The sequence below is a fragment of the Brassica napus genome, chromosome A5, assembly GCF_020379485.1.
Source record: "Brassica napus cultivar Da-Ae chromosome A5, Da-Ae, whole genome shotgun sequence".
Lineage (NCBI taxonomy): Eukaryota > Viridiplantae > Streptophyta > Magnoliopsida > Brassicales > Brassicaceae > Brassica > Brassica napus.
Genome location: NC_063438.1, coordinates 2,027,483 through 2,045,745, shown reverse-complemented (window position 1 = coordinate 2,045,745; position 18,263 = coordinate 2,027,483). Strand labels below are relative to the sequence as shown.

At 47.4% G+C, this 18,263-nt stretch overlaps 1 protein-coding gene across 1 annotated transcript; it reads right to left on the bottom strand.

The window, feature by feature from the left end:
• Window positions 1-12: 12 nt before the first annotated feature.
• On the bottom strand, window positions 13-17,142 carry LOC106421119 (clathrin interactor EPSIN 2). Its single transcript, XM_013861963.3, has 14 exons — window positions 16,918-17,142; window positions 16,402-16,518; window positions 16,241-16,292; window positions 15,918-15,997; window positions 15,756-15,834; window positions 15,566-15,649; window positions 15,337-15,482; window positions 14,749-15,063; window positions 14,544-14,585; window positions 14,334-14,432; window positions 14,017-14,261; window positions 13,611-13,825; window positions 1,000-1,897; window positions 13-911 (listed from the first exon to the last, which is right to left on the bottom strand). Exons 2-14 carry the CDS (start codon window positions 16,434-16,436, stop codon window positions 406-408), a joined length of 2,796 nt encoding a protein of 931 aa, XP_013717417.2. The 5' UTR covers window positions 16,437-16,518; window positions 16,918-17,142; the 3' UTR covers window positions 13-405.
• Window positions 17,143-18,263: the final 1,121 nt, after the last annotated feature.

Genomic DNA, 18,263 nt, shown 5'->3' with positions numbered 1-18,263 from the left:
TTGGAAAAAGAATACTGTCAATAAACATGTAATAATGAAAAAAACAGAGAAAATATTTTATTTGTCCCGTGCATGGATTACAAATATTCAATACGTGAAAAGCAAAAAAAAAATGTAATAAGAATTTTATATGCAAATAACAAAAAGGGCAGACCCGAGGGAGGTTTGCCACTATCTCACCGGTACAAGTTTCACAACAAAGCCCTCTCAAATTACGTTCATACTAAGAAAAAAAAGGAGAAAGAGAATGATGAGTGAAGAAGATCAAGGCAAAAGAACATTGTAGAACAATCCGAGTAACCTGGAGTACTTCCGTGAACCGGCTGGCCAATCCAACTAATATCTCATGTAAGGTTCTTGATTTTAAAAGTGGAGTCTAGTGTGGTTATGTTTGGCTTTTTGGTCTTACCGGTACCCACCACCATATTGTTGTTGTTGAGGATTGTAACCGCCTTGACCCATCATCGGATTATAGTTGTTGTTGTTGTTGCCTGGCATGATCTGACCAGGGACCATCCCTTGGTTTTGTGGTTGCATCTGATAGCCTTGGCCATATCCTCCTCCCATGTTCATCCCTGGTCCCATTCCCATACCCATGGGTTGGTTTTGGTTCATGTTCATGCCTGGTCCCATTCCCATACCCATAGGTTGGTTTTGGTTCATACCTCCATATCCACCAACACCCATCCCCACGCCGCCCATTGGCATGCCAGCGCCTACCATTGGATTTGGTGGAGGTCTCATAGAATTTGCACCAGCACGCCCTAAGCCAGTGCCGGATCCCATTGCTTTACCCATGTTGATAGTCGATGTTGTTGCTGCTGGTGCGTTTGTCGGTTTCTCTAGCCGTTTCTCCCTCCTGTTGATAGCCTCAAAGTCAACTCCTATGTCTGCCAATGGATTTGTTTTAGCTGCACATAAAAGGAAAAAGAAGATGTTAGAAAGTTTGCGTTTGCTCAAAAACTGGAGGAATTTCGTTGTGGCGGAGATCTATCTTACGTCCAGATATGTTGAAGTTAACAAGCCCCCTGCTCAACGTGTCTGCCCAGATTGATGATTTTGGCTCAAACTTTTTCTGAGGCTGAGGAACAACCTCAATCGCTCCTGTTAAAGGTGTGAGATCCGGTTGAGATGAAGATGACGACAAGGAGTTTGTTCGCGCAGGTTGTGAAAACATGTCTCCCATGAAATTGTTGTTCCCTTGCATAGTAACAGGTCCGGATTGAGTTCTTTGCGGACCATGGGAAGGCGGCATTCCATGACCTTGGTGTGCCACGAACTGACCAGCTGGTCCACTGGGGTTAGAGTAAGGAGTCTGGGAGCTCGATGAAGTTACTGCTCCAGGATTGTAATTAGCTGAGCCAGGCTGGTGCATGAAGCCTCCACTGTGATACGGCGTGGCTCCAGTCATATTTTGTGAATGAGGAGGAACCATGTTATATGGTTGTACAGCTTGTCCAAATGGAGTTTGTCCAGGCATGTTTGGAGCTGTCGTTACAGGCTGAGGGTGATATCCCTCGTACATGTTGTTTCCACTGGGAGGAAACTGAGATGTTGGTGCTGGGGCACCCGATTGTTGTGGGAGTGAAGCTGGAGGACCAGATGGTGGGAGAATGCCGGCAAGAATATCAATATCACTTGTAAACTGCTCTTGAGGAAAACTTGGTGAGTTTGATGGAGGTTGCACATTCTGAGCAGCAGTTTCAGGATTGGCAACAGCAGAAAATGAATCCTCAAAGCCAAAGTTATGAGCAGCAGTATCCGTATGTGAGGCCTCCGAGGTGAAGGCTGGTGGTGTTGGCTGGAAAGGAGCTCCAAAGCTTTGCTGCGGGTTTGAGTCGGTGTCCGTAGAAGTGAAGGCTTTGAAAGGAGACTCACCAAATGGGTCATCGAAGGGCTGTACATGGGAGAAGATTTTAGTCAACAATGTTAAAAAGAAAAAAGAGGTGTTTGATCGGAAAACGGTAATAAAAGGATGTGGGTTTAACGAAGACGTTTTATTATGGTCGGAGGAGACGTTCAATCGGTTACAAGAGATGTAAAGAGAATGCGACAGAAGAGAAGCCGGCAACTCGAAGAGCTACCGGAAAAGTACAAATAACGGCAAGATGAAGCAAAGGTGAAAACCCTAATCTAGCCGCCAAGTGTTAGTCAGATGATTTCGGATCCCCTTCTCGTTTCTCTTCCTTCCCCTTATATAGTCCTCTGATGTGTCGTTCTTGACCTAGCTTAAGTCGTCTTCGTGGGCCTTCCTTATTGGGCCGAGAGGCCCGCATCCATCCGAGCGGTCGCTGAGCCGGATGCCTCTTGGTCGGCGTCGCTCGACTCGAGATACTGTAGAGACAAGCCGAGTAACCAACCGAATTAAGCCGATTATTCGAGCCATCGCTTTCCTTGGTCTGGGCCAGGCCTTCTATTCTTTGGGCCTTGCGGGATGATTAAATCCATCCTCTACAGTAAGTCCCCCCAGTCCATCGGTGAGCGGAGAGTCGACAAGCTCATGATGGATTCTGGAACTCGAAGGTTCGAAAGAATAGTAGTCCTGTCGGGAGTTTGAAACGATGGGTTGACGAGTCGCGGGAAGGCTGCGGTAGTGCCTTCTCTCGGGGTCGTTGAGTCTCAGGCTCCCAGATTTTGATCGGCAAATCCCGGCTAATTCACCGGTTTAATCGATCTTAGGATAACCGTTTGGTTAATTAAGATAAGAAGCCGGAAAGTCGCGGGAGTCGATGGGGTTTTTTGGGGGAAATTCGAGGCCCGTTTAGGCCCATTTAGGTTTAATAATGACACCTCGAACCTTTCCTCTTTTTCCCTTCACGAGTGTCTCGGGGAGTTGAAACGCCGCGAGGGTCCGCTGGGTATTTAGGGGGAATTTCGAGGCCCATTTAGGCCCGAATAGACCTAATGATGATGCCTCGAACTCCTCCCTCTCTTCTCCTTATAAATACGTGGATCCCCTTTCATTTCTTCAAGTTTCCTCCGCGATCAAAGGTACTTTCTCTCTCCTTCCTTTATCTCTCTAAGTGTTGTAACCTTCATTCGACGCGATCTCCACTATGTCATCGGTTCCGAGATTATCGAGGCGACAAAAAGGGAAATCGGTCGCGGCGACATCGACGCCGGCAAGGAATCCCGACGGAGGTCGTCTCGGGGATCTGGAATCTGCCCACCATGCGGCGATGATGGACACCGCCAATTTATCTCGTTCCCAAAGGCTTCTGGTCGCAGATGCTACGAGGCTTGCGAGGGAAGGGAATGAGAACGTCGCTGTTAGCGACGCGACGGATTGCGCGAGAGACGGGCAGAGCGGGGCGACGCCTGTCGACTCGGTTACTTTGAGAGCTCGCCCTATGGAGGGCGATCCTCCTGAGAATGACGATCCCGAAGCTGAGTTAGTCCCAACGACCTTCTATCCTGACGGGATTTTCGAGGAGCTTCCGAGGCTTCTACCCAACTTGCTTCGCCCTGCCTTCGTGGCTGGTCAAGACTGGGAGGGTGTAGAAGAGACTAAATCTACCCCGAGGAGCGTGAAGAAGGTTCTTCGATCCAAGGGCGCTACGGGCGTAACTTTCCTTATCCCCACGAAAGAGCAGAGACCTTGGTCTCCTCCGATCGGATATCAGACGGTATACGAGTCTTACTTCCAGGAGGACACTCGCTGTTGGTTCCCGATCCCGCGACTGATCACTGCGTACGCTAGGCGGCGAGACATCGCGATTAGCCAACTGTTGAACGGCTCGTTGCGACTGGCCGTCACCTTATCGATTTTAGCGGAGCAGATCGATATGCCGATGAGCGTCAGATCTTTCGAGGAGATGACCTCGATAACCGATATGAAGGACGGAACCTACTCGGTGAAAATGCGACCAAACTGTAATGTATGCGCCGGTCATCCGAACAAGACGCAGAATTGGCAGCGCTCTTACTTCTTTCTTAAATCCGACGTCTCGGCTTTCGAGGAGCCTCCTCAGGAGGACTATCGGGTTCTTTGGAATCGATCCTGTGGTAGAGTACCTTGTCGCGAACTACGTCTGACTTTGTTGTTCCTAATGAGATTCTCCTTTTCTTTTGTTCGCAGTTGGCCATCCTACGTCTCCCGTCTATCCCGAAGATTTCTTGAAGAGCGTTCAAGCCGTCGCTTTGCTTAGAATCTACCGTTGGTCTGAGATCACCGTCGAGAAGACCTACGAGCTTAAAGATCGGATTGCTCGAAGTGCGTTCTCTCGCCGTTTCTTGTATATATATTTTTTTTGGCCGTATGGCTTGCTTGTCGCGTGCTAACCTCTCTGCCTTGTGTTTTCAGGAGGGTGGAGGTCAGATCTTCCAACAGTTCTTCCTATTCGCGCGAAGAGGCTGGAAATTTTTCCGAGAGATATCCAGAAACAAGTCAACGAGGCAAAGAGAATGGGAACTCTTCCAGACTTGAGCGCGATGCTTGCCGTTCAACTAGGACTGACTAGCGGGGGCGGGCCCTCGACGGCTGTCCCTCGCGCTAGCGAGGTTCCTCCTTCCGGTGCTGCGAGTGCGAAGAAAAGTAGGAAGAGGAAGAGGGGTGTCTCGGGAGCCGAGGAGAACGCCGAGGAGGCGAGCGGCGTCCCCCCTTCCGGTGATCTTCAGAAGAAGAAGAAGAAGAGGAAGAAGACCAAGAGGTCTGTTGAGGCTCAATCGGAGGGCCCCGAGGAGCCGACTGGTACTGAGGAGGAAGACGAAGAAACTCGGCCTGAAGAGGAGGTTTCTGAGGCCGAAGTCTCGAGAGAGCGAGATGATGCGAGGGAAGCAGATGGATCTGAGGCTTCCCTTAACGCCGCCATCCCGGATGGTTCCGACGAAGATAGTGGTGAGTCGCCGCTTTTGGTGAGAAGGCACAACGACGAGATCGACGATGACGTGCGATCTCCTGTTCTGACGCTTCCTAGCGAGGAGACTCCGGCTATCACTGGGGCGGGGGCCGTTCAGACCGGCACGTCTCCTCGCGGCTCTGCTATCTTAAGGAGGGCTCCCGGGATTAACTTTCCGGATAAGGTCTCTTTCCACTACGAAGGGCCGGCCCCTCTGGCGTACGTTCCCGAGAAGTGCGGGGAGCTTCTTCGTCAGCTTAGAGGGAGGGCAAAATCCCTTCCTGCCGTGAGGGACCTCATCTTCGGGGATGAATACGAGGAGGCTGCGAGGGCAAAGCTGCTGGTAAACACTTCGACCTCTTCCCCTTCTTGTTGCATTACTTGTTGTCTCTTTCTCTTTCTCTTATGATTTTCATCTTCTTGTTCGTCTAGGGAGACGGCGCGATGAACGTCGTGATTGATAAGTACGACACTGCCCTGAAAGGAGTCTCGACTGAACTTGAGCTGGCCAAGAAGGAACACGCGGAGAAGGAGGAAGCTTCTGCTCGTCAGCTGAGTACATCAAAGGCTAACGTCGAGAGGCTCAACGGGATGGTCACTCGTGCGATGGCTCGAAGGGACGAACTCAAGGCCGACTTGGTGGCATCTCGCGGGATTATCCATGAACTCGAGCAGAAGAACGCTGAGCTCGAGGGCGAGAAAGCTTCGCTCGCTGCATCTCATGAAAGAGAGATGAAGCGCCTTAGAGATTCCAGGATCTTGGAAGTGACAAAGGAACGAGGAAGGGTTGAGGCCGAGATGTCTGCAAAGGCTAACCGTCGCTTCGCCAGGATTCGCTCCCGAGAGGAACGTCGAAGCCTTTACGACAAGGCTCGGTTGCTTCATAGCCAAGCTTTTGGGACCAGAAAATGCCTCGAAGCCTTGAAGAGGGCTGGGAGCGACATCCTGCAAGCCACGATCGATCTTTTCGCGGAGCAAGAGAAAAAATACGAGCAGGAGGCCGAGGAGCTCAAGGTTGGTGAGATACCCGAGGTGGATCTCACGCTTTCTCCTCTTATATTGGATTCCCAGTTTGTGGATGCTCGTATTTTGGCGAGTCTTGATCCCTACGGGTCCAATGCCGGTCTGATCGACCCAGAGACCGCAGCAAATCTTGTTACTCCGCCCTCTGATCCAATCGACGGGCGCCGCGACGAGCCGACGCCTTTTGTAGAGGGTTCTTCGGCTGCGTTTGAGGGGGAGACGCCTAATCGGGGGACCAATGCTGCTGAAGACGGTGGTCCTGTCCTCGTGCTCTCGGATACTTCGGCTGAAGGGTCTCGTCGAGGTAATGAGGAGGTTGCTCGCGAGTCGAGTGTCAGGGCTTCGGAGCTTTCTGCCCTCAACGATCGTGAGAGCGACCGAGAGGATTAGCGTCTCTTGTATGTTGTTTTCTTTTGAGTCTTATATGACTCATTGTTGTAGTTTTTTTTTGAACCTTTGCCCTCGAGGCTTTTGTTTTGCTGTTTTCTCGCTATCTCGAACTCTTTTGGTGATTTGGACTGATTTACTTTAGATTTGTCTATCAAAATCGTGACTTCTCAAGATTTGAAGTGACTCTGCTTGTTCGGTGTAAATGTTGTTCGAGATGTCGAATCATTATAATTTTAAACTTGTTATGACTTTGTCTCGATTGACCTCTTTGAGTCGCGACCGTTTGCCATTTTGAGTTTAAATTGTTAATTAAGAGTTTTCGACTTTGACGGTTCCGAGTCGATCCCAATGTAATTTTCAAGCGTTTGGTTGGCCAGACCTTACTTAGTTAATTATAGGATGAATCGGAGTCATTGTCTCGGCCGTGTTGGTTTAGGTCGCAACGCGGTCGATCCCGTGAATACATGTCTGATCAGGACGTATTCAATCGTGGGATGCGAGTGCCGATACGTTTGTTCGAGGAGCCGGGGCGTGCTCGAGTAGGCATCGCTTAAGTGATCGTCTGCTTCGGAGATCGATTCCTCGGGGAGGGTTTTTATATTTTTTTTTTATTTCGGCTGGACCCTTTTTCTTTGGGCTGCCTACGTATCCCTTTGCGGGAATCAAGCCATTCGTAGTTCTTAGATTGCGAGTGAAAGTGGCCTTTGTGGCGCATTCACTCGATTTTTTTTTTTTTTTTTTTTTTTTTTTTTTTTTTGGGTAAAAGCGGCCTTTATGGCGCTTTTACTCGATTAGTAGATTGCGAGTGAAAGTGGCCTTTGTGGCGCATTCACTCGGGTTTGTGTTTCCAGGCTAAGGGTGGAAAAGGCGGAGATGTTTGGAGTTCCAGGCTCTCGGTACTGCTTCGCCTGTCGAAGTCTCGAGGCGGTATACTCCTGGCTTGATGACTTCGACTATCTTGTATGGTCCCTCCCAGTTGGCTCCGAGCTTGCCGGCCTTCCACTCCTTAGTGTTTTCGAAGACCTTTCTTAAGACGAGGTTGCCCATTTCGAGAGGGCGCGACTTGACCTTTTTGTTGTAATAGCTCTCGATTTGATGCTGGTAATTCTGGATGCGGAGTAGCGCTTGGTCGCGCTTTTCCTCGATATCGTCGAGTGCATCTAGGAGCATGTCGCGGTTGATTTCAGCGTTCTGTGGCATTCGCGACCGGCGTAGGCTCGTCACGTTCACTTCTGCGGGAGCCATCGCCTCGATGCCGTAGGCCATTGAGAAGGGCGTAGTTTTCGTCGCTCCGCGAGGAGTGGTTCTATGGGACCACAGGACACCATCTAGTTCGTCTGCCCAGCATCCTTTCTTTAAGTCGAGTCGTTTCTTCAGACCGTCGATGATGGTCTTGTTCGTCGATTCGGCTTGACCATTACTTTGCGGGTTTCTCGGCGTCGACATGTTGAGTCGTATGCGCCATCTGTCGCAGAAGCCCTTGAAGTGATGCGAGATGAATTGCGAACCATTGTCCGTGATTATCTCGTATGGGAGCCCGTGTCGGCAGATTATGTTCTTCCAGACGAAGTGTTGTACCTCCTTGTCGGTTATGCTGGCATAGGCTTCGGCTTCAACCCATTTGGTGAAGTAGTCAGTGAGGACCAGGATGAACTTCTTTTGTCGAGATGCCGGCATTGGACCAATGATGTCCATTCCCCATCTCATAAATGGATATGGAGCAGTCAAGGTGTGGAGAAACTCCGTTGGGCTGTGTATGGTTTTGGCGTGGCGCTGGCACTTATCGCACTTGCGCGCGTATGTCTCGCAATCGGCATTCATGGTTGGCCAGTAGAATCCGAGGTTTTTAACTTTTAGTGCGAGAGCTCGCCCGCCCGAGTGGTTGCCTGCTGCTCCTTCGTGTGTCTCGGCCATGACGAGTCTCGTCTCGTCGCCGGCGATACATTTGAGTAGTACCTTTGATGCAGTCCATCGGTGTAGTTCTCCGTCTAGGACGACGTAGTGCGTGCTGCGTCTTTTCAGTCGCCGGGCATCCCATTTTTCGACGGGCAGTAAACCCTCCGCGAGGTAATCGATGAGTTCCTTGCGCCAATCTGTTGAGTGATCATCTGGCGAGGGGGATTCTACTTCGTCAATGTCCATCGCGTCGTTGATCGCTGCTATAATCGCGGCCTGTTCTGCCTTCGTATCGATGCTCGGTTTCTCGATTTTATGGATCGGGATTGTCCTTTTGACCTGGTCGTGTAACTTGCTTCCCAGAGCGGCGAGGGCGTCGGCACAAACATTTTCTCCGCGAGGAACCTTCGTGAGTTCGAAGAACTCGAAGTCTCGCGTGAGGTCTTGGACGAGTTTGAGGTAGGCGTCCATCCTGTCGTTGCGGACGTCGTAATCACCGAGGTACTGGCTTACGACGAGTTGAGAATCGCAGTAAGCGCTGATTCGCTTTGCTTTCACCGCCTTGGCGAGACGGAGCCCCGCGATGAGGGATTCGTACTCAGCTTCGTTGTTTGATGCCGCGAAGCCGAAGCTGAACGACTGCCGGATTAGTTCTCCTGTTGGTGATTGCAATTGCACTCCTGCTCCTGATCCTTTACTCGTGGATGACCCGTCGACGTGGAGGATCCAGTTTACGTTTGGTAGGATGAGGTCTTGTTCCAGTTCTGGCGTCAATTCGATCAAGAAGTCGGCAAGGACTTGTGACTTTGCTGCTGTTCGATTTTTGTAAACGATATCATGTTCGCTTAGCTCCATCGCCCATTTGGTCAACCGTCCCGATTGGTTGGTATTCTGCAGAACCGTTCTGAGTGGTTGGTTGGACAGTACTTCGATCGTGTGCGACTGGAAGTAGGGTCGCAATTTTCTTGCCGAGGTGACGACGGCCAGGGCCATTTTTTCTAGTGTTGGATATCTCGTCTCGGGCTCCGTCATTCTTTTACTTGTGTAAAAGATTGGTTTTTGTTCTCCCCTGTCTTCTCGAATTAATACGCTGCTGACGGCGGAGGATGTAACGGCGATGTAGAGAGACAGTGTGTCGCCGGCTTCTGGCTTTGATAGAACGGGTGGGGTCGTGAGATAATGCTTGAGTTGATTGAACGCCTCCTCGCATTTTTCATCCCAGAGGAACCTTTTGTTTCCCCTTAGTAGCTCGTAGAAGGGAAGACACTTGTCGGTCGATCGCGAGATGAACCTGTTGAGAGCTGCGATGCGTCCCGTTAGTCGCTGCACTTCGCGGCTGTTTTTCGGGCTTGGAAGGTCGAGAATCGCTGAGATCTGCTTGGGGTTGGCTTCTATTCCTCGCTGAGTAACGATGTAGCCGAGGAATTCTCCGGAAGTGACACCGAAGGTACATTTGGCCGGGTTGAGCTTCATCCCATAGTCGTTCAAGATCTTGAAGCAGTCGCGCAAGTTATTGAGGTGGTCGTCGGCCTTGAGTGATTTGACTAGCATATCGTCGATATACACTTCCATGGTATTGCCAAGTTGGTCAGCGAACATTCGATTAACGAGTCGCTGGTAGGTCGCACCGGCGTTCTTTAGCCCGAAGGGCATCACCTTGTAGCAATAGGTCCCTCTGTCGGTGATGAATGCCGTCTTCTCGCGATCGTCGGGATGCATCAGGATCTGGTTGTAGCCTGAGAAAGCGTCCATGAAGGTTAAGAGTTCGTTGCCAGCGGTTGACTCGACGAGACGATCGATGTGAGGGAGTGGGTAACTATCCTTTGGGCACGCCTTGTTGAGGTCCGTGAAATCGACGCATATGCGCCATTTGCCGTTCTTCTTCTTGACGACGACCGGGTTGGCTAACCACTCGGGGTATCGGACTTCTGTAATAAAACCCGCGTCGAGGAGCCTGTCGACTTCGTCGTTCACTGCTTTAGATCTTTCCGGACCGAGTTTGCGTCGCTTCTGTCGGATGGGTTTGAACGTGGGGTCGACGTGCAGTTCATGGGATGTAACTGCGGGGTCGATCCCCTTCATGTCGGAGGTCTTCCAGGCGAACGTTGAAGCGTTGTCTTTGATGAAAGAGATGATCTTTGAACATAAGTCGTCGGACAGGTATACGCCCACTCGGATGATTTTTGTTGGGTCGGATTCATCAATTGCGACTTCTCGAACTTCCTCTTTCTGGGGGTATATCTTGTGGAGTGGTTTGCTGACGGAGTTGACGAGGGAAGCCTGTTGCTGCATCTTTACAGTTGCAATCAGCAGTTCTCTCGCGGCTTGTTGATCTCCCCGTATCGTCTGTGTTTTTCCGTCTTTGCCGGGAAACTTGACGCATTGATGGTACGTCGAGGGAACGGCTTTCATGGAATGCAACCATGGTGTTCCGAGGATGGCATTGTATGGTGCTTTGGCTCGGATGACGGAGAACTTGACGGTACGGGTTATACCACCTGCGTATACTGGGAGACGAATTGTTCCGATCATTTGCTCCGAGGCTCCGTTGAAGCCGGTGAGTGTGCGAGAGGAAGGCTTCATATCTCTTAAATCGACTCCCATTTTATCGAGTGTGTCGCGGAAGATGAGATCGACTGAGCTGCCTGTATCGATAAGTACTTTCGCGACTAGGCACTCTCCGATGTCGAGATCGACGAGGAGGGGGTCGTTGTGCGGCATGTGGATACCCTTGGTATCTAGTGCCGAAAAAGTGATCTGGTGATCATTTTCGACTGGAAGTGGCCACTTCTTGGAAGTGGTGGCTTGTCGCTTATAGTCTTTGACGGCTCGAACTGAATCGCCGCAAGGAGGCGATCCTCCCATTATGACGCTAATGTTTGGCGTGCGGGTAGCTCGCAATGATTCGAGTTGCTTCCTTAAATCGTCGGTTGTGTTCTCGAACTGAGGAGCTTCCGCGGGCTTTTTCTTTTTTGACTCGAGACGTCGTCGCAGATCGGACTTCTTCGAACGGTTTAGTTGGATTCGCAGGTCATCGGCCTTTGAATTGAGCTGGTCGCGAAGGTCGCCGTCTTCACCTATTCTCCTGGCGCTAAATTTTGAGATGGTTGTGCGGAGGTCGGCGCTTCCCACGTGTTCGTTTGTAGCGCTCTTTCGCTTCAATAGTGCGCGCAGGTCTTTATCTGTTGTCGGGGAAGTGAGAGATTGCTCGACTTTGCTGTTCAGTTTGTCGCGTAAATCTGATTGCATTGTCGAGGAGTCGTCGTCAGAAGAGTCACAAGGGCGAGAGAGTATGACTTCCACTCGTCGCCGGCGACGCGGATGTTCGTCTTCTGATGAGTCGTTGGCGGGGCCGACGTTGTTGACAGTAGTGCGCTCAGGGCTCGCTCTTTCCTCGCTAGGGGCCGTGTTCTGCTGAGACTTCTGTGCCTTCTTCTCCTTGTTCTTACTCCAACTTTTGGTGTTTTTCGGTGTCGTTGGAGAGGTGGGCATTTGAATTGTCCCGTTGGTAATTCCGTCGAAAAATTGCCCGATGAGGACTTTGCACTCTTTCGTATCATGGGAATCCCTTTTGTGGTAGAGGCACCATTTCTTTGGCTCCTCAGAGTTTGAACTCGCTGGTTCGGACGACTTTGTTTGCTTCGAGGCGGAGTCTCGATCCCAGTGGTTCCAGGCTTTCTCTCGCGTGACGGCTGCTGTCTTTGGCGATTCCTCGTCGTCGACCGAGCTAACGTAGCCTCGCTTCTGAGTGGTGTTTCCACCGGAGGAGTGCTGGCGGGGCTCAGGGCGGGTGTCGTTTGTTCGGGCGGGTCGCTGTTTCGCTGCTGCTTCTTTTGCAAACTTTGCTCTTGTGTCTTCTTCCATGCGGATGAAGTTGTTTGAGCGAGCGATGGCGTCAGACACAGATTTCGTCGGGTATCGGTAGAGATCCTGACGGAATGTGGAGTCAACGTGCAAGGTATTCATCAGAGACTCGACAGCGATAGGATCAGGAATATCAACTTTCGAGACGATAGCCTTGAACTTTTCCATGAAGTCGCGGAGGCTTTGGCCGCTGGTATGAGTGAGGTTCCACAGGTCGGACACGGTCGTTTCTTGGTTGGTGAACATGATATAATTCTTCAGGAAGGCCGTCGAGAGGTCGTGGAAACAATCGACGGAGTTTTCTCTGAGGCCTGTGAACCAAGTAAGGGCCGGTCCCTCTAGGGTTTCGACAAAGAGTTGGCAAAAGCCGGCGTCTTTGTCTTCGTCGGTCAGATTTGCGCGTCGCATCGCTATGTTGAAGGACGTAACATGAGTAGAAGGGTCGGAGAGACCCTTGAAGGTTGGAAGACGAAGTTTCTCCATCTTCTGGAGCCGTACGCCGGTGACCCTTTGCGTGAAGGGTGTGCGAAGAGATTCCGCGAGTACGTGCTCGATTTGGGGCGCCGAGGTCGTCACCTGGTGGATCTTTGAGTTGATGTCGAGGACCGACTGTTTCAACGCGGCTAGCTCGCTTGCGGTGTCTGCGTTGATGTCGTTACCGGCGCTCTGGTTGCTGTTACCGACGCTCTGGTAATTGTTATCCCGCGCAGGTGCTATGTTGGTGGTTCGTTCAGTGGCGAACAGGTGTCGACGGTACTGCGCCGTTGAAGCTTCGGCGTTTGCAGCGATAGGGGCGAGTATTTTTGCTATCGCTGTGATTTGGTCGACCGCCGCCTTCTGCGCCGCTTCTTGCAGGGCGAGGCGTGCCAGGATGGTTTCCATGGACGCAGGAGGGGGTAGCGGAGTTACTGGTGTAGGCGTAGGTGTTACCTCGGGAGCCGGCATCACCTCGAGGGCTTCGCGCTCCTCGCCAGACGAAGAACTGTCGTTGCTGACAACCATAGTACTAACGTTACTTTGCTAAAAATGCCCCACGGTGGGCGCCAACTGTTTGATCGGAAAACGGTAATAAAAGGATGTGGGTTTAACGAAGACGTTTTATTATGGTCGGAGGAGACGTTCAATCGGTTACAAGAGATGTAAAGAGAATGCGACAGAAGAGAAGCCGGCAACTCGAAGAGCTACCGGAAAAGTACAAATAACGGCAAGATGAAGCAAAGGTGAAAACCCTAATCTAGCCGCCAAGTGTTAGTCAGATGATTTCGGATCCCCTTCTCGTTTCTCTTCCTTCCCCTTATATAGTCCTCTGATGTGTCGTTCTTGACCTAGCTTAAGTCGTCTTCGTGGGCCTTCCTTATTGGGCCGAGAGGCCCGCATCCATCCGAGCGGTCGCTGAGCCGGATGCCTCTTGGTCGGCGTCGCTCGACTCGAGATACTGTAGAGACAAGCCGAGTAACCAACCGAATTAAGCCGATTATTCGAGCCATCGCTTTCCTTGGTCTGGGCCAGGCCTTCTATTCTTTGGGCCTTGCGGGATGATTAAATCCATCCTCTACAAGAGGCATCTCCGAGTACAACTGCTTAAGCTTGTGTCAATACCTGAGATGTAGAAAACGATGGAGCATTTGATTGTTCGTGGGTTTCAACAGATGCAGAATCAGCAGGTACAATGGCCAATGCATTTGATGAAAATACGTCTGCAAGGGAGTCAAGTAAGTCCATCTCGACACTGTTTGAGGTGGGAGGAGCAGATGTAGAAGCCACTGTCGGAGGAGCTGAAACACCGTCTGCAGATGCATATTCTGGAGGGGCAGCTGGAAAAGAAAAGAAACACAGCGTTCACCCTTAGAACAAGTAGAGTGGCTAATGTACATAACAAACCAAACTAACAATAAAAAATTAATCTCTATCGAGCAGAGGAGTTTAAAAGGCAAAGAAGCTAAGGAAATTCAAAAGATCTAACAAACTAGAAATTGAAGAACCGCAAACGTCGAGAACTCTGTACCTGTAAACCCACCGCGTGGATCAAATTCATCAAAAGCCTCAAATTTCTGCGGAGAAGATTCAGTAACAAAACCAGCAGAGTTATTGTCTGTGTTGCTTCCAGCAGGAGGAGAAGCAGCCCCTGGGGCAGCAACTTGTGGGGGCGGAGGAGAAGCAGCAGCTTGTGGGGCAGGAGGAGAAGCAGCTTGTGGTGCAAGAGGAGAAGCAGCTCCAGGAGCAGCAACTTGTGGGGTTTCTCCACCATCCCTGGAATAAGAAGATTCATCAGAACAAATAAAACCAAGGTAGCTCTGAATCTACATGGCAGAGAACTGGCACCTTTCACTATATACAGGGCTCCGTGATTCACTGACAGCTTCTTCATAACTAGGTGGAGCACCAATATTTTGCTCTGAAAACTTTCTCTGGAGCGACCCTCTATCATATATAGAATCCCGAAGGAATGTGATATGAGTTGACATAAATACAGAGAACTTAATACAATAAGAAAAAGGCTCAAACTTCAGCATAAAATACATCAGAAATTACCTCCCATCCTGAGAATTGTCATCAGCTCGAGCATTACTACCCCTACACGATAAAGAAGAATGTCTTATGTATATATGGAACTAGATTAAAAAGATGCTGGAAACATGCTTTTTGACATCAAGGACTGCTAAGTTACTAAATTGTGTTGATTGAATCTCAAAATAATTCCCTACGTCTAAAGGCAAGCTTAAACTTATCAACATACCGTGATGAAGAATGGCCATCATCCTCAAACGTCCGTTCCCTATCTGAACTCCTACCCCGTGATCCCTGTGGGAAGTTATCAACACTTCTGCTCCTTCCCCTGTAATCATCTTCCCTATTACCATCTCTCCCATACCGGTCTTCAGAGTCTCTGGAATGGCGATCTCCATCACGACTGTTTCTATCATCATCCCTGTAACCATATTCTCTTTCTCTCCCATAACTACTTCGCTCGTCATCCCGGGATCCGTAATCATATCTGTCCCCATATCCTCCTGAAGGCTTATACATCCCACCTGGCGCTGAGCTCCGATACCTGTTGTAAAAATAATGTCAGGTTGATAAGTTCGGCTCATAAAACATATTTTATTGAACCCAAAGACATATAATTTTCAATCTCTATGAACTAAAAACATTCAAAGTGAGAAATTAATAAGACTTTTAAATTCCATAAATTGATAGACTACTAGGAGACATAATAACAGTTGTAAGGCCACCAGCAACCAGAAAATAAACAAGTGCCCCGCAAGACCAACACAGAGAGGAAGCTCCAGCAATTCGAAAAAGATAAAAAATACAAGATACTTACTTATCTCTGTTAGCAGCAGCCTTCTCTCTGACCTCAGCGATTCTTTCTTTGTCATTAACCAACGCCACCAGGCTCTGTGATTTCTTCCTAACATTGCTTCCTTGGTCTCTACCACCGGAATCAATATACTGAAAATTGGACAGTGTCTACCAAATGGAAAATGGATGTCAGATAGTCAACTACTGAGATATAGCACAAAAAGATTTCAATGCTGAATACTGAGATATACCGAGATTTGATATGCACGCTCTCTAATCTCTTCTATAACACGTTCTGAACCATGGCCTACCATGTATTCCAAAACTGTCAAAGCCTGAAGTGGATAGAAGAGGTAAACCAACAGCAAATCGCTTCATTCACCGCTACAACAATATAAACAAGAAACTAGACAACAAGGGCAAGGCAATTATATTCTTTACCTTATAGACGTGCCGCCAGTTCTTTCCAGTGTCGCTAAGACGTTTCCATATGACCCCCATTATCAGTTGGTATTCATGGCTGCAAGAGAATCAACATTTCTGTCAACACTGTAATATCATAACTACAGCAAAATAGAACACATGGAAGGTGGTTTAAGTTACTAATTTCTTGAAGCTTGCGCAAGATCAGCAAGAAGAGATCCATGAGGACCCCATGGCTCATTGCTAGTAGCATCTAGAACCTGAAGAGGAAAAAGGATAGGTTAGAAACTATGTTATACATCTCGCTTTAAATTTTATATACTCGCTAGATGAAGAATGCTACAGAGATAAGCTTATCTATTTACAGTTTTTAACTTGTAGGAAAAATAAAGAAAGAAACTGATCTACACAACCAAAAAGATCAGAAAACAGCACCTAAAATCGCAGTTACAGAAGAATTTCAATTAAGACAAAAACAGAGAAGAAGCGAGTATCCTTTATACCTTCTGTTCTATTCCAGGGACTTTAAGAACTTTCTTGTTGACCTCTCTCTTGCTAAAAAAAAAGAAACAGAACATAGATTAATGAAAAAAAAAAGAACAAACCACACCAAGGATTGGCCTTGGGAAGATCAATTCAAAATTCCAGGCATTAGTATTCTTACAGGTCTCTGACAGTTTGCCCGAAGACTTTCTTCATCTTCGTATACGTGCTCCAGGAACAAACAATAATGCGTTAAACACCCTCTACCAAGTTTGTTGAAAAACTTGAATGATCAAACCTTTGTTTCAAACAAGACGTAGCAAAAATGTAAAACAAAAGTTCAATTCACAATGAATATACAAAAAAGGATGTTGATAAGAAGATGAATCCAATAAATAACACCACAGCCGTAAGAGATAACTACGAATCAATGAGCAAAAATGATCGATTGCTTAGATTCAAACCTAAACATTAATCAAAGGAAGCGAAAAAAAACGCCACCTGGCAATCAAATGATTAGAACAACTATTCAAAATCGATAATCCGGGATACTACATAGCCTCAATTCAAATCAGAATCGATCAGTTTACACGAAGATTGACATTCGGAAATGCACAGCTTCCACAGATCTTTCGCAAATTCAAAAAAGGGAAAACACAGATCTAACGAAATCGAAAAACAGCTGGATCGTACGTACGTTCGTAGAGAAATGTAATCGTGGACAAGGATCGGATCGCGGATCTGCGAGGCACGGAGAAGACGAAGACGAAGAAGAATCAACGCGTTGTGGCCTCTCTATCTCTATCGCTTTCTGAAGGTGGAGAGATGGTATCTTCTCTTCCTCCTCCTTCCTGCGTTTTTTAGCTTTTTTTTTTTTTAGCACTTTTGATTCTCTCTGAATTTTCGGCAGGGAGGAAAATTCAATATAAATAAATTAGAAGAAAAAAAAAAGTAAATACTGATTTGGAAAAGTAAAATAATAATAAGACAACACGGAGAATATCAAGGGCTATAATCACATTCACAGCTGTTTCTTCTTCATTTTCGTTGTTGTTTAATTTGAGATTAACACAATTATTACTTTTGTCTGTGCACGTTTTTTTAAGTGAAATTTCATGTATTAAAATAAAGTTTTTCTTTCTTTCTCGAAACTTCATTACATTTCGTTAGCTAATACATGTTTTGAATAATCAAAGGTTATGCTTATTTTTTTTTTGTAAGAAACAGTGATGACATTTTGTCTAGGATCAAGCTATTTAATAAGTTAAACCATGTCCATAATTTCATTACTGTTGATATCAAGAGCAAAATTAATATAACTGTGTTTAAAATATTTGAGATATGTTATTGGATTTAAAATCTGAATTTGAAAAATAGGATATCCAAAATTTCTAAATTTGAATAACTAGATTTTAAATATTATAGTATCTAATGCGAATTTATATATGCTTATATATATTAAAATATCACAAAATATAAATTTTATTATTTTAGGTAATTTCCTCATTTTCTTTATTTTTAACTATTTTGAGAAAGTTTGGACTGGATCCAAATTTTGATATATTTTTAAAAAATTATAATTATAGGATATAATATTGGATTAGTATGTAAATAAAAACATGTTCCCACACCAAAAAATGACGGTGACAAAAAAAACACGAACGCAAATACGTTTACTCAATGGGCCTCAAATAAGCTATTGCTATCCCAAAGCCCAAATTACAACCACTAATATTTGATATCAACTCATTTCAAAATTTTGTATTTAGTTTTATTGAAATGAACTTTTGAAATTTTCATCAGACTTAAATTGTTAATCCGGTGTTTGTTTCTCAATTATCAATATAGACAAAAACAGGTCGAAATTAGTTGAACGAAAGTGATTCTCTTACTAACTATATAACAAAATTAATTAATGAGCCAATAAGATTGCAAAGATGTTACTTCCACTTTCCAGCGTTTGAAGCAACGATAACTTTCTGCCCAGCTCAGAAGAATGTCTTTTAACTTTTGTCTTCCGAACTATGTTTCAAAAATAGAAAA

Bases quoted from the DNA above. Each gene is read 5' to 3' on its own strand.
- LOC106421119 (XM_013861963.3), bottom strand. From the start codon at position 16,436: ATGAAGAAAGTCTTCGGGCAAACTGTCAGAGACCT. The intron at 16,293-16,401 runs GTAAGAATACTA...CTTTTTTTTTAG, and splicing joins GGGCAAACTGTCAGAGACCT to CAAGAGAGAGGTCAACAAGA. The intron at 15,483-15,565 runs GTATATCTCAGT...TCCATTTGGTAG, and splicing joins AGCGTGCATATCAAATCTCG to ACACTGTCCAATTTTCAGTA.